We start from the raw sequence: 12,898 nt of genomic DNA, 5'->3' as shown, positions 1-12,898 counted from the left end.
TGACAGATTACTAAAACGAATCCAATAAATTATTGGCGTGTACGAAAACCAACCAAAAAGGATGAGAGGGATGACAAAACGTAGTTTCGATAGTGAAAACACACAGAAATATATTTCAAATATACGAGTAATATAGCTGTAACCTGTCTATCGTCTATTGTTTGGTTCGCTAAAAAAAATATACTTTCATATTCTTAGCGATATGTCTGTGCCTGTAACAGACTATAAAATAAAACTATTATGATGATAACGAGGAGCCTAATTTTAAGCGTTTACGGAAGCGGATTTTGTAACGAAATACGCCTGTGAACATCTAACACTGCGATAACAGGGGTCAAAGAACCTTATGTACTGCGATATAGCTACTTTGTTTAAATCATGTTCCCATTTTTAATAGATCTTTTTCATTAACTTAAAAAAATATAAAAAATTTACATAATCATGTACCTTTAACTAGCAATAATATATAACTGTATACTTTTAAATTCAATGTTAAATTGTGCACCAATATTTTATTACTTTTATAGAGTTTTATGGAAGAAGATAAAAATTAGCTAAATACGGATTATTAAGGATGTGTTTCTGGTCGTCATAAAATTATCAATCAGAACAGTTGCAATTTTCTTTTTGGGAACATAGATAGGTATAGTCGAATAAGAAAGAGGACTGGTCATAATTGATGACTACTCCATTTCACCGACAAATAAGTTAAGGGTGGTCCTCACTTCATTCATCACACAAAAATATTAATACCAAGCTTTGTATTTTATCACACCACATTTTATAGTCTTTACTTAGAATGGCAGTCTATTAAACAAGTTGATAATAATAAAACTGTCATCATAGGCATGGATGACAGTGAAATGCGAGCCATGGTATCTTACCCCTTTTAATAGCCCACCTCTGCTCAGCTTTACTTGTTAATTACTATCAATTCTGATGTGAAATACTGTAACTCCTAAACTTAATATTTTTTAAAATTTATTCTAATTTAACAAAAAAACACATTTTGTAATTACCGATTAGTTTAATTTAAAGTTTTATTTAGTCACATGTGTTTAACGGTTTCATTATGCTCGTTAAAATATAATGAGGTACGTGTATTTTTACCTTTCGCATTTACCTTGTGATGCAATCTGCCTTTAATCGTCACATATTAGTATACGTACTACACATATACGTACTATGCGTTACGTACATACAATATTTAATGAATTTTAAAGTTATATCTGATCATAATTATCTATACTAATATTATAATGAGAAAATATTTGATTATTTATTTGTTTGTTTAGAAAAGGATCAGAAATAACTTAACCGATTTGAAAAATTATTTCACTGTTGAGAATTTACACTATCCAAAAAAGACATAGGCTATATCTATTACTAGATGTTTTTAATTTCACGTGGACCAAGTTGCGGGCAATTGTTAGCGTGGAATAATATTCAACAGATAGTGAATCTAATTAGGCCATAAGCACAAGGTGCATTGCCAACAAGCAATTAAATAAAGTAACAGTTATTGCGTTTTTTAAGCATAGCTCAGTTGACAATTAGGATAATCGTTGGTAGAGCATTTTACCACCTGACCTGTTAACACGCTTTGAACGGGTGGAGCATCAGTTGTCGTTTAGGGCTGACGGTGACCGCTTGCCTGACAATATGGATGCCAAGGTAACAACTGATTTGACCACTTTCTTAAAACTCTATCTTTCTAACGTCTTTATTGCAAGACATATCTGAAACAGCACAGTTTCAGCAATGAAGTTAGATGTTTTAATTCGATTCTAATATAAACTATTTTTACTTGAATATTTTTCACAATTTTGTACTACATATAAAGGTATTTTTAAATGTACTAGGTTATTACTTTATGTATTCACGAATACAATAATAAGTAGTTATAAAAATTACTCGTTATATTAAATTTAAACATTATTAATAGAATTTGATGACATGTCATTTTAATAAAAATATTTAAGTATATTGCTAGTTTACAAACACCTTACATTTATTTAGGTTTTGTTTCGTACAATTGTTCACGAAGGTTTACGAGGGGCGAAATCGAACCTGCGACCTTAAATTTCACGACCTGCACTACAAATTAACAAGCTAATGCCGTTCACAATACATTTTACGTACTTTTTCTTGCTTATTGTATTCATTATTTATTTATCTTAATTTATCTTCTTCAACTCAGGGCAGAGAGAAGGGTATTCTTAAACTTGAACCCCGTCCTCGAGTGTTGGTCGAATCAAAGTCGGAACTAACACCACAGGTAATATATATTTAAACTTTTTAATATTTGTACAGAACCAAAACTAAATTCAATAGATTTTAAATGGAGTGAGTTATAAAATCTGTCATTCAGGCAAGCTTTTTATATGGTCACATTAGATAGATACGTTGTATTTTAGTTAAGACATAGACTGATGTATGGGGCATTTTATATTTGATCTGTTGGTTTGCTTTTAATTAATTATCAATCAACATTAGTCTACTGAATCGATTGCCTAGCATTCAGTCCGCCATTACGTCGCATCGCTTTAAACCTAAGTGTACATATACAACGAAGCAATTCAATGGTCGAAATACTAAGAACATGTTCGTAATCAGTTCAAAAGAAATTGCCATAAATAACGTCCACAAAACATTTGTAATTAGGACGGCAATCGGGGCGCGGTGCGGCTTCGCTAAATAACAGCAAATTTGAGTCAATTAATCGAAGCACAATATACTTAACTTACGCGTTAAAATACTAACGGTATTTAGGTTTAAACGTTCGCTTTTTAATTTTCGTGGAAAACCTTAATTAAAGTCGTAACAGAGAATTACACGTAATTCTCGGAAAAAATATTGAAAAAGTTAAAGATAAAATTTCACAAAATATTACCACACCTTGTTTAGTAAACTACTAAGGTGGACCCAAAAACATTGTCGCTTTTCTAGGACTTTTGATCATGTTTCATGTGACATAAACTTGACAAAAAAAGTAAAAAAGCACCTGAAATTAAATTAAATTCATTATTATTATGTTAAAAAATTATTTGATTTTCCTTATAATCAACTTTCCCCACAGATAATTTTTGAAAAAAAAAAACTCACTAATAGGGGTAAAACAGTTACTTATCGTTTCCTATTATGTTTATTATTAGTAAATTGAGTGTTATGTAATCTTTAAAAATGTCTACCAGTCTTTGTTTATACAAAGAAACAAGCAGTAGGCTTCTAAAATTTTACTATTTTCCATACTGTGAATATCTTCTGCTAAACCTATTGACAAAACACAAAGACCCTCATCCCTCTTATTCTCCGGAAAAAAACTAAGATAGTTGTAGTTGATTTGTTGTGTAATTTTTCTGTCTGTAGAAATAAACGTTTATATTATGCTTATTTAGTATACAATAATATCTAATATCAGCAATCTGAATGAACATTTGGAATTCGATATCGACCGACATTCACAAAAAAATCACTTCTTAATTATGGTGACTGATATAAACGCAAATGGGGTTTGGGACTGTGAGGGTGTGCTTGTTAATGGAATGAATTAGCAGGGCTGCCTCTCAAATTACCCTTGTTAATTATTTCACACCTACTGTTTTTTTCTATTACTTTAACTAAAACTAGTGCAAGTTACGTAACATTGACTAATTATCTTTTGCGTTATAACAAATCGCAGTTATTTTGTATTATATTATCTGTCTAAGAACAAATTGGCGTTGGCTTCTACATATTTCAAAGTTTGGATCTGGTTTTTAATTATTTATACAAGATATAATAATAATAATAATAATAATAATAAAGCCATTTATTTCCATACAGATAAAACAAAATTAAAAAATGAAATAAAATGTACAAAGTAACTTACTTCTATTTGCAATTTTTTACAATTCCTTAATTTAATTTAATTTTTTTTTTTTTTTTTTTAATTTTTTTTTTTTTTTTTTTTTTTTTTTTTTTTTTTTTTTTTTTAATAAACTAATCTGTAGGAACCCCTCTTCGGGTAAAGGCCTCCTCCAAAGACGCCCATTTCTCTCTATCCTGCGCCACCTGTGCCCAGGAAGTGCCGGCTGTTTTCTTTATTTCATCCTCCCATCGTGTAATAGGTCTTCCTATACCTCTTCTTCCTTTCGGTCCCTTCCATAACGTTGTTCTAACAGTCCATCTCTGATCACCTAGTCTTGCAACATGTCCCGCCCACTTCCATTTTTGCTTTAATGCATAACTCAAAGCGTGTTTTGCTTTAGTTATATTTCTTATTTCTGTGTGTCTTATTCTATCTGCTTTTCCAACATATATTAGTATACAAGATATATTAGTTCATAATTGCGCGTAATTTTCAACATCAGACGAATAATAGAAATTGTCAGAATTGAATTAGAATTGTCTTCTTGGACTTAAAAGTTACTTTTACAACACTTTATTAATTATTTGTTGTTAAAGTTGACATAGAAATAATGTTATTTGATTTTTTGAACGCTGAATTTAACTTTGAATTGTCTAATATTGAATTTAAATACTTGTATTTAAATAAAATAAAATACTTGTATTTAAAGGCAATATGCAGTGTACAGAGTTAAAAAATGTTTTTATACACGCGTTACTTGGCTTGAATGTATACTTAAGTCGTAGTGAAGGTTAGTATTGGCAGCCCTCGACAGCAAAGTTAATCAGAGTCCACGATTGGCGTTCACTCATTGACTCCCATGGAAGACTGACTGCTCTCGGTCACGGCACAAACCAAGGTGTGGTCTTCTGAAGACCTTTTGATTCATTATGCATATCAACCATCATTAATTAATAAGTACAAAAATAGAGGACATATTCTGTCCTGCCCATTTTTGTAGTGATTTTTACATTTATTGTAATGTATCAACTAAAGTCAAGTATGAATTTACAACCTTATATTATTTTAAAAGACAAACTTACTTTGCTCTGTTATAATGAACCACGTCAAAATTTATACTTCATATTTATCCAAGGTTCGAAAGGGTTATCGTTTCTTTTTTCTAAACCAACTGATTTCATAATCGTTACTAGATATAAACTAGTTCATAGATATTATAATAATGTCATGTAAGTGATAATAATACGAGTACTATTCAAAATTTATCTGTTCGTAAAAACCACTTGTCATTGGTTTCAGAGGTTAAAATTTTCAAAAAATCTCCTGAGTTGAAATTCAAATAGTTTTGTAACAGAATTTCGTTACCGATTAAAGTCAACCGAACGGAAGTCACAAAAAATCTTACTACTATTATCAATAACAATGTTTAGATGGGTGAATGTATGGATGGATATTTGTTAGAAGGATCTCCAGAACTGCTAAACAAATCTCGCTGATATTGGGCATAGGTTTAACTCTATTTTTTAACACCGCACGATCGGAGACGCGCGCGACAGCTAGTGATTTCATAAAATGTTTAAATCGATTTTAAAATTCGAACAACGATTGGGACTTTTTTGTAATTGTTGGAAAATATTCACACGAAACTTTAATTCCGTTCGTTATCTATCAATCGAAGTACCTACCTCTGTATAATCATTAACTGTGTGATTTATTAGTAGGTAGGCGAAGTCTCGCCCAGGTTCAGTTCGCTATCGGAAACGACAGTTCGACTGCTGCCTCCACTTCGCTAAGTGCACAACTTTTCGTGTGAGAAAAAGCTGCCGGTCAGTGGAATAAAAAAAAAGTCTAAGACAACAGCTACAATAATACAATATAGATCGTTTTATAAAAAAAATACTCAATTTCGTCTTGGATTAATAAAGATTTTGAATTAACTCGTTTTTTACCAGGGAAAAAGTGTATTAAAACCAAGGGTTATTACAAATATAATTAATTGTGTTGAGATTGGGTACACGAGTAAAAAGTATTTGATAAAATAATTTTAAAATATTAGTTTAAATAAAAGTTTTCTAATTTTATTTTATGCTATTAATATAATTATCGCCTTTTACGTAAAAAATGTAGTTGCTTTGTAAATGTCCCTTCTAGTAAAACCAAGATTAATTAACATCAGACACAAAACCATTAAATCATAGTAATTGTTGTAACATGTTTTGACTAATAGAAGTGAAATATAAAAACCAACCATTAATAAAGTGCCTGCCATGTTCGCGACATTGCCACATTCTCGTATTATATTGCATGAAAATATGAACACAAATTAATCCTAGTTGCCTTAATAAAAGAGTTTTACATATTTTTATATACAATTTTATCCCTTGTATAGGTATAGGTGTAACTTTTCATTAGGCATCCCGTTTCATATCTGCATGTTCGATTGTCTGTACTATAAAAATATAAAAGATCAAAAAAACAGGATGTATCGTACATTAGGGTTCATGTGATCGTCCACCGTCGTCACCGCAGCCGTCAGTTGATCGTCTCTCGGTGACGTGGGCTGACCCTGGCAGTATGACTTCATCTGGAGTCAACTTATTCCACATTCCATCTGAGACACCGATTAGCAATGAAGTCAAGTTTTCACCGACGGCCGGAGGTGAGTATTTAATTTCATTCATCACAATTAACTATTGTAATATAAAGTGTTTTCGTTTTTTTTAACTGCAATTTATATTTATAAAAACTTTAGTGGTAAATTTTTTGTGCATTGTGAAAGTTATAAGATTTTAAATCACTCAAAATTTTAATACATTCGTTGTGGAAATATGAAAAAAATCCTAAAATATGTTGTAAATATATTTTTTCAACATTTTAAACACAACACTGCAAAGGGATTCCGCGGATTTCTGATTTTATTTATTTAGTGCGATAATGCCAAATGTCTCGTTTATTCCTTATTAAATTTGACACAATTTCTTCACTAATAGAAGTATCGGAAGACGAGGATTATTCGGCGAGCTTAAGCGCGGTATTACGTCAACGACGTGCAAGCGTTCGTCGGTCCCGTAAGGGTCGCAGCAGGAGACCATCATCTCCCTTTTTACCAGATGAAACTCGATCTCGAAGACGTTCATCGATTTTTACTACCAGTTCCGGCGAGTGAGTACAATACTGGGCAACTAAATGTTCATCACATAGCTACGTAGAAATCTTTGCTTTTGGTAGACTATCGGAGTTGAAAAATGAAGCACAATATGATAGATTTATAAAATATGAACACTCGTATATCTCAACCTGATGCACGGTGCCATAGTTATGTTTGATTGTTGTGAGATTGTTTTCCTAACTTAGGTAAATTATTTTTGTCATCAGTACAGCGATTTCAATTGACGAAGTGCCACTGGTGACACAAGAGCAGATTTTCGAAAACATTCATCTACACAAGGAAGTGCTCGGCTCTGTGAAGCAGCAACCTTTGGGAATGCGACGCAAATTGAAGATTGTCCATCAGGTAACTGGCTTTAATTTCTGCCACCGGCTTACCTTTGTAGAACATATTACACTCAAATAAATATCGAAGAAAGAATTTATTTAAAAAAAATTCTCTCATTGGTCAGGCAAAAGGATATATAAAACGGCATGAGGGTCAATTACAGGAGAGACTTGCACAATCAAAGAGCACGCGTGACATCTACGCTCGTTTCAACATATTGATAGCAACGGTAAAACCTTTTTTTTTAAACTAATTTGTAGCTTTAAAGCGACCTCAACTTTTATCTCTTAATATTATACCTTTATTTCTTAACAAAACCTTACAATGAGAATTATGCACTTATTTAAAGTTTTTTTAATTATAATCGCCCTAACAATGAGAGTTACAAACAAAAAAGAAAAGTTAATATAGCTATACAATACGAATAGCGTATATTAAATCTAAAGGATTGATTTTAAAAAATGAATTACAAAGCGGCCTTTATAGTGATGTAATTTTATATGCATAGAAATGGCAGCAACTGAAACGAGAGGCGGCCAATACGTCCAACTTGCTCATACCTTGGGAACTACGCATCAAGGAAATCGAATCACATTTCGGATCAGTTGTGGCATCCTATTTCACTTTCTTACGATGGCTCTTTTGGGTGAACCTCGTTATCGGATTTATTTTGCTTGTGTTCGTGATCACACCAGAGGTATGTAAATATCTAATACATTTTTAACTTTTAGAGTTGACGATAGGAAGTCTTTACATCTTTAAAATACATTATTTTGTATCTTTTGTATAAACTTGAGCAAAACCATAAAATTCTAATTATTAATATTTCAAATTTGCAGTATCTCACAGCAAATCCTTTGCAAGATGGTGAGAGGAAGATTATTATGGAAGAAGAACGTCGCAACTCGACAAACCTACTTACAATGTGGGAATTTGATGGGGTCCTGAAATATTCCCCTATTTTTTACGGCTATTACAGTAATATAGAAAGACCAGAGTATAGAATGCCTCTAGCCTATTTCCTTACTGGTTTGGTTGTATACATTTATAGCTTCGTCGCTATATTGAGGAAGTGAGTTAAATATATCTTTTATGAATACAATGTGCACAACGATGGGCCTAACGATCGTTGCATTCTGTTACATAAAATATTTTTGGTGTATTTTATATAGTATTTATGCAAATCAGATACTCCAAGGACTTTTTTAATTCGTTATAAAAATATGTCATTTAATAACTTCACTTTTAGGGAAGCTTCAAAGAAACACTTAATTCTGTTCCTTATTTCCAGAATGGCGGAAAATTCAAGAATGTCAAAACTATCAGAAAAAGAAGATGAATGTATATTCTCTTGGAAATTATTCACCGGATGGGATTTTATGATAGGCAACGCAGAAACAGCTCATAATAGAATTGCATCTGTTATTCTTGGTTTTAAAGAGGCATTGTTGGAGGAAGCTGAGAAAAAGAAAGATCCAAGAAAGTAAGTAACTTCAGTTAATAATTCAACTCTTGTCAAAAAATTATGTTTATTATGATTATGTTTTTTACAACTATGTAATCTTCTCAAATTGACGGTATAAATAAATTAAGTTCCTGTGTGTTTTTTGCAGTTGGCGTATTATTTCGTTACGGGCGCTTGTTATTATTTGCGTTATCATACTTCTTGGCCTATCAGCATACGTTGTTGTAACAGTCGTAACACGATCAGATGATAATTCTAAGCCCCGAAGTTGGTTGAGAGAAAATGAGACAACTCTTGTAGTAACTGCAATCTCTCTAACCTTTCCAGTGTTCTTTGATTTATTGGGATTGTTGGAACACAATCACCCTCGAAAACAATTAAGATTACAATTAGCAAGGTAAACCTCTTAACGAAATAATTAATACAATTTAACTGTAGTTTCTACAGAATGGGAGATTAATACAAACACTTTTTTTTTTCAGAATTATGTTGTTAAATTTGCTCAATCTTTACTCCCTAATTTTTGCTCTTTTTAGCAAAATTCAAGGTATGAGCGCAGAATTAGATTCGTTACAACCAAGTTTTAATTTGAATACGTCTGTCATGGCAGACAGTGCTATTGATATAAATATAGCATCCATAAATGGCATCTCAGGTACATGCCATGAAATTATCATACCATGTTTGCCATGTCATTTACTATCGTCATCAGAATTTGTTCCGAAAGAAAGTACTATAGTTGAATTTTCTTCAACTGAAGTAACAAAACCAACAACAAATATTAAAAACTTAAACTCCCAAAAGTTGTTAAAAGAAACAAAGACAATTGAGCCAGAAAATTTAAAGATATATGAGGATAATGAAAATAACATTATGAATGACAAAGGACTTATAGATAATAGTATTTTACTTCTTATGGAAGAACTTGACAGATTAAGAAACATAAGTTTATTAACTAACGATTCTATACAATTTTATGAAAGTACAACTGATAATTTTGAAAATTATGAAACCACGCCTTTGGATATAAGTACTGATTCTAGTTCGTCAACAAGCAGTGATGGAATAATTACGAGCGAATACAAAGACGATTACTTAGATACACATTTAAACAATGATCTTGTTTCCTCAAATATTGATTATGGAGAAAAAGAAGAGACAACGACGTTCACTGATTCAAATTTTGTCAATGTAATAATGTCGGAAACAACAGAAAGTACTTATTTTGATTGGAGTACAGAAAAGCAAGGAAATGACAGTGACTTACATCGAGGAGCAGAACTAACAACTGATGTTATAATAGAAAGTACTGAAATCAATGCTTTTCCTTCAGTGATACCTACAGTCACAACAAAAGTATATGATGACACAAATTTAAGTTTTAACGGAGAAACGGAAACTACTGGGAAAACAAATTATCCGATTTATGTTGACGAAAATAATGAAAGTTCAGATAACTACACAAATAACATTGACACTACAACTACAACTGATGAAAGTGAATGGAAAGAAAATCAAAATAGGACGATTTCGGATTTTACAACAACATCAACAACAATGATTAGTTATTTAAATAGCTGTAAAAACATTTCATTCAATTGTTCGTTTAATTGTAATGGCAAAAATATAACAAAAGTGTTTTTTATGTCCAATTGTACTATATCTGATATCAAATGTTACGTTAATCAATGCGAGTATAAACACACTCTAAAACATGGAACAAAGAACCAATTCAATTTAACTGTTATTGATAAAGTATATTACGAAAATAATAGAAAGATGTATAACTTAACAAAAGAAACCAAAAAGAAATTACTAAAGCTGTGCTGGGAAACAATGTTTGGACAGGAATTAGTAAAACTAACTGTTATGGATTTGGTAATATAATTTATATTACGTGTACAAAGTAATAACAAGCTAGTTAAAATACATCGTAACACAATTTGACTCATTGTTTTCAGGTGGTCGGTTTACTCGGAACATTATTTTTGGATTTCTTCCGAGCTTTATTTGTCCGATACATGAACCAATTTTGGTGCTGGGATTTAGAAAAGAAATTTCCTGAATATGGTGATTTTAAAATAGCCGAAAATATACTACATTTGATTAATAATCAAGGAATGGTTTGGATGGGAATGTTTTTTTCTCCTGGTCTTGTAATTTTAAATGTTTTTAAACTAATGACTTTAATGTATTTAAGATCTTGGACTGTTATGACTTGTAACGTTCCACATGCAGTTGTCTTTAGGGTATCTAAAAGTAACAACTTTTATTTGGCGTTATTACTAACAATGCTATTCCTATGTGTTTTACCCGTTGGTTATACGATCGTATGGGTAAAGCCTTCTTGGCATTGTGGGCCTTTCTCGGAATATAAAAAAATATACCATATTTTAACAAACAATATTTACAAATTACTCCCAAAAAGTTTAAATTTTGCACTACAATACATTGCCTCACCCGCAATAGTAATTCCATTACTTGTTCTTCTAATACTCATTATATATTACCTTACATCACTTACTAATTCGTTACGAGAGGCTAATAATGATTTAAAGGTAAGATTAATTATCAAAATCTGTTTTCAATTCTGTTTTGTTATTATTATTATTTATTTATTTACAATACAATAATAACCTAAAATAGAACTATGTCCCACAAAATTATATAAAATAATTTGACTGTGGAATCAAAAAATTTAATTTAAATTTAAATTGATATAAAATAAAATTAGATAAGTATGATAATTAAAATTAAAATAAATTTAATTTAGATTTAAATTAATATAAAATATTATTAGTTTAATACTTTAATTAAAATAATTAATTTTTAGATTCAATTACGCCGTGAAAGAACAGAAGAAAGAAGGAAAATGTTTCAATTAGCAGACACAAGAAGACGTACAGGATCATCTGCTGTTGAAAACACACCCTTTACTCGTTGGAAAAAAGCGTTGCCAGCTCTCCCGCTCTCTAAATCAATTGACTCGGATGATAGAAAAACATCAGACGAAACTAAAGAAGATTCGAAGAATTTAAAACGTAAAGTTAATATGTATAATATCTAATTTAAGTCCATATATTTAACTATTGCCCAGCACTTAATATTCCTACTATTGAAGGTTGTATTTATATATTTTTTTATTACCAGGTGGTATATTCGCAAAAATTGTTGGGCTCGCACTAGATAAAAAGCCTGAAGTAGAAATTACGTCGCCATCTTCATATGCTGTAGATGGCGATAATGAACTCTACGAAACTTTACCCAAAGAAATATTAAAAACCAAAGACATATCAGTTCCAAAAATATCAGACCATAAGAAAAAGTCCAACGTGGAATTCAAATCAAACGACAGCGATATTACGAAATATAAAAGTGAACAAGGTTGTCTTAAAGTTAAAATTGATAAACTATGTGAACGTACAGAAAAGAAAGCTGTTCTGGAAAAATTAAAAGAAGACAAAATTATAGAAGAGGAGTTGACATCACTACCATCCAAAACTATTATTAAAGAATCTAACACTAAAAATGACGGTAGAAAAAAATCTTTCGATACAAAACAAACTTCGGAGTCGAGCACATACTCAAGACAATCAGATTCTATAAGTTCTGTTATACCAGTAATAACTATTAGTACAACAGAAAGTGACGAAGAACAATTACAGTATCCCAAAGTTGTAGGAGAGCAGAAAAAGGATAGAAGTCATACAAATTCAAATCCAAAACAAGAGTTATCTAAAACAAATAGGAGTAGTTCAGACTTAAAATCCCTTCGAAGACAAAGTAGTGTTGATAGTATAAATGATAGTAAAACGCCAAAGGAGAAGAAAACAGAAGATGGATACAAATATCAATACTCACTATAATTATTAAATAACACTAATCCTTTTGCGAAGTATTGCTTTGCCCGATGTTTGTAGATTCCTTCTCATTTCTATAAGCCTAGGTTCGCATGTTGATAATTTTTGGTTGTTAAAGATTTTTTTTTGTTTAAGACCTTAAAATTTCTTCATTTCCGTTAAAAAAATATGTTCCCAGTTTAAAACAAAATTTTTGAACAGTTTTCAAACTCTCCACATTTCTAGGA

General features: G+C 31.1%; 1 protein-coding gene across 1 annotated transcript; it reads left to right on the top strand.

Annotated features, from left to right (window-relative positions):
* Positions 1–6,424: 6,424 nt before the first annotated feature.
* On the top strand, positions 6,425–12,677 carry LOC106716995 (transmembrane channel-like protein). The gene is made up of 13 exons (XM_045686027.1): positions 6,425–6,509; positions 6,841–7,012; positions 7,226–7,364; positions 7,471–7,575; positions 7,855–8,043; positions 8,186–8,418; positions 8,638–8,829; positions 8,960–9,208; positions 9,294–9,483; positions 10,600–10,689; positions 10,773–11,369; positions 11,645–11,852; positions 11,962–12,677. The coding sequence occupies exons 1-13, from the start codon at positions 6,425–6,427 to the stop codon at positions 12,675–12,677; spliced, it is 3,165 nt and encodes a 1,054-aa protein (XP_045541983.1).
* The last annotated feature ends 221 nt before the right edge of the window (positions 12,678–12,898 follow it).

This window comes from Papilio machaon, chromosome Z (genome assembly GCF_912999745.1).
Source record: "Papilio machaon chromosome Z, ilPapMach1.1, whole genome shotgun sequence".
Classification (NCBI taxonomy): domain Eukaryota; kingdom Metazoa; phylum Arthropoda; class Insecta; order Lepidoptera; family Papilionidae; genus Papilio; species Papilio machaon.
The sequence above is the reverse complement of the archived record's forward strand: the minus strand, read 5'-3'. Positions and strand labels throughout refer to the sequence as shown.

Excerpts from the sequence above, each read along its gene's own strand:
- LOC106716995 (XM_045686027.1), top strand. The coding sequence starts at position 6,425 with ATGACTTCATCTGGAGTCAACTTATTCCACATTCCATCTGAGACACCG. Across the intron at positions 8,830-8,959 it reads AAAAAGAAAGATCCAAGAAA|TTGGCGTATTATTTCGTTAC; the intron begins GTAAGTAACTTC and ends TGTTTTTTGCAG. Across the intron at positions 9,209-9,293 it reads TTAAGATTACAATTAGCAAG|AATTATGTTGTTAAATTTGC; the intron begins GTAAACCTCTTA and ends TTTTTTTTTCAG.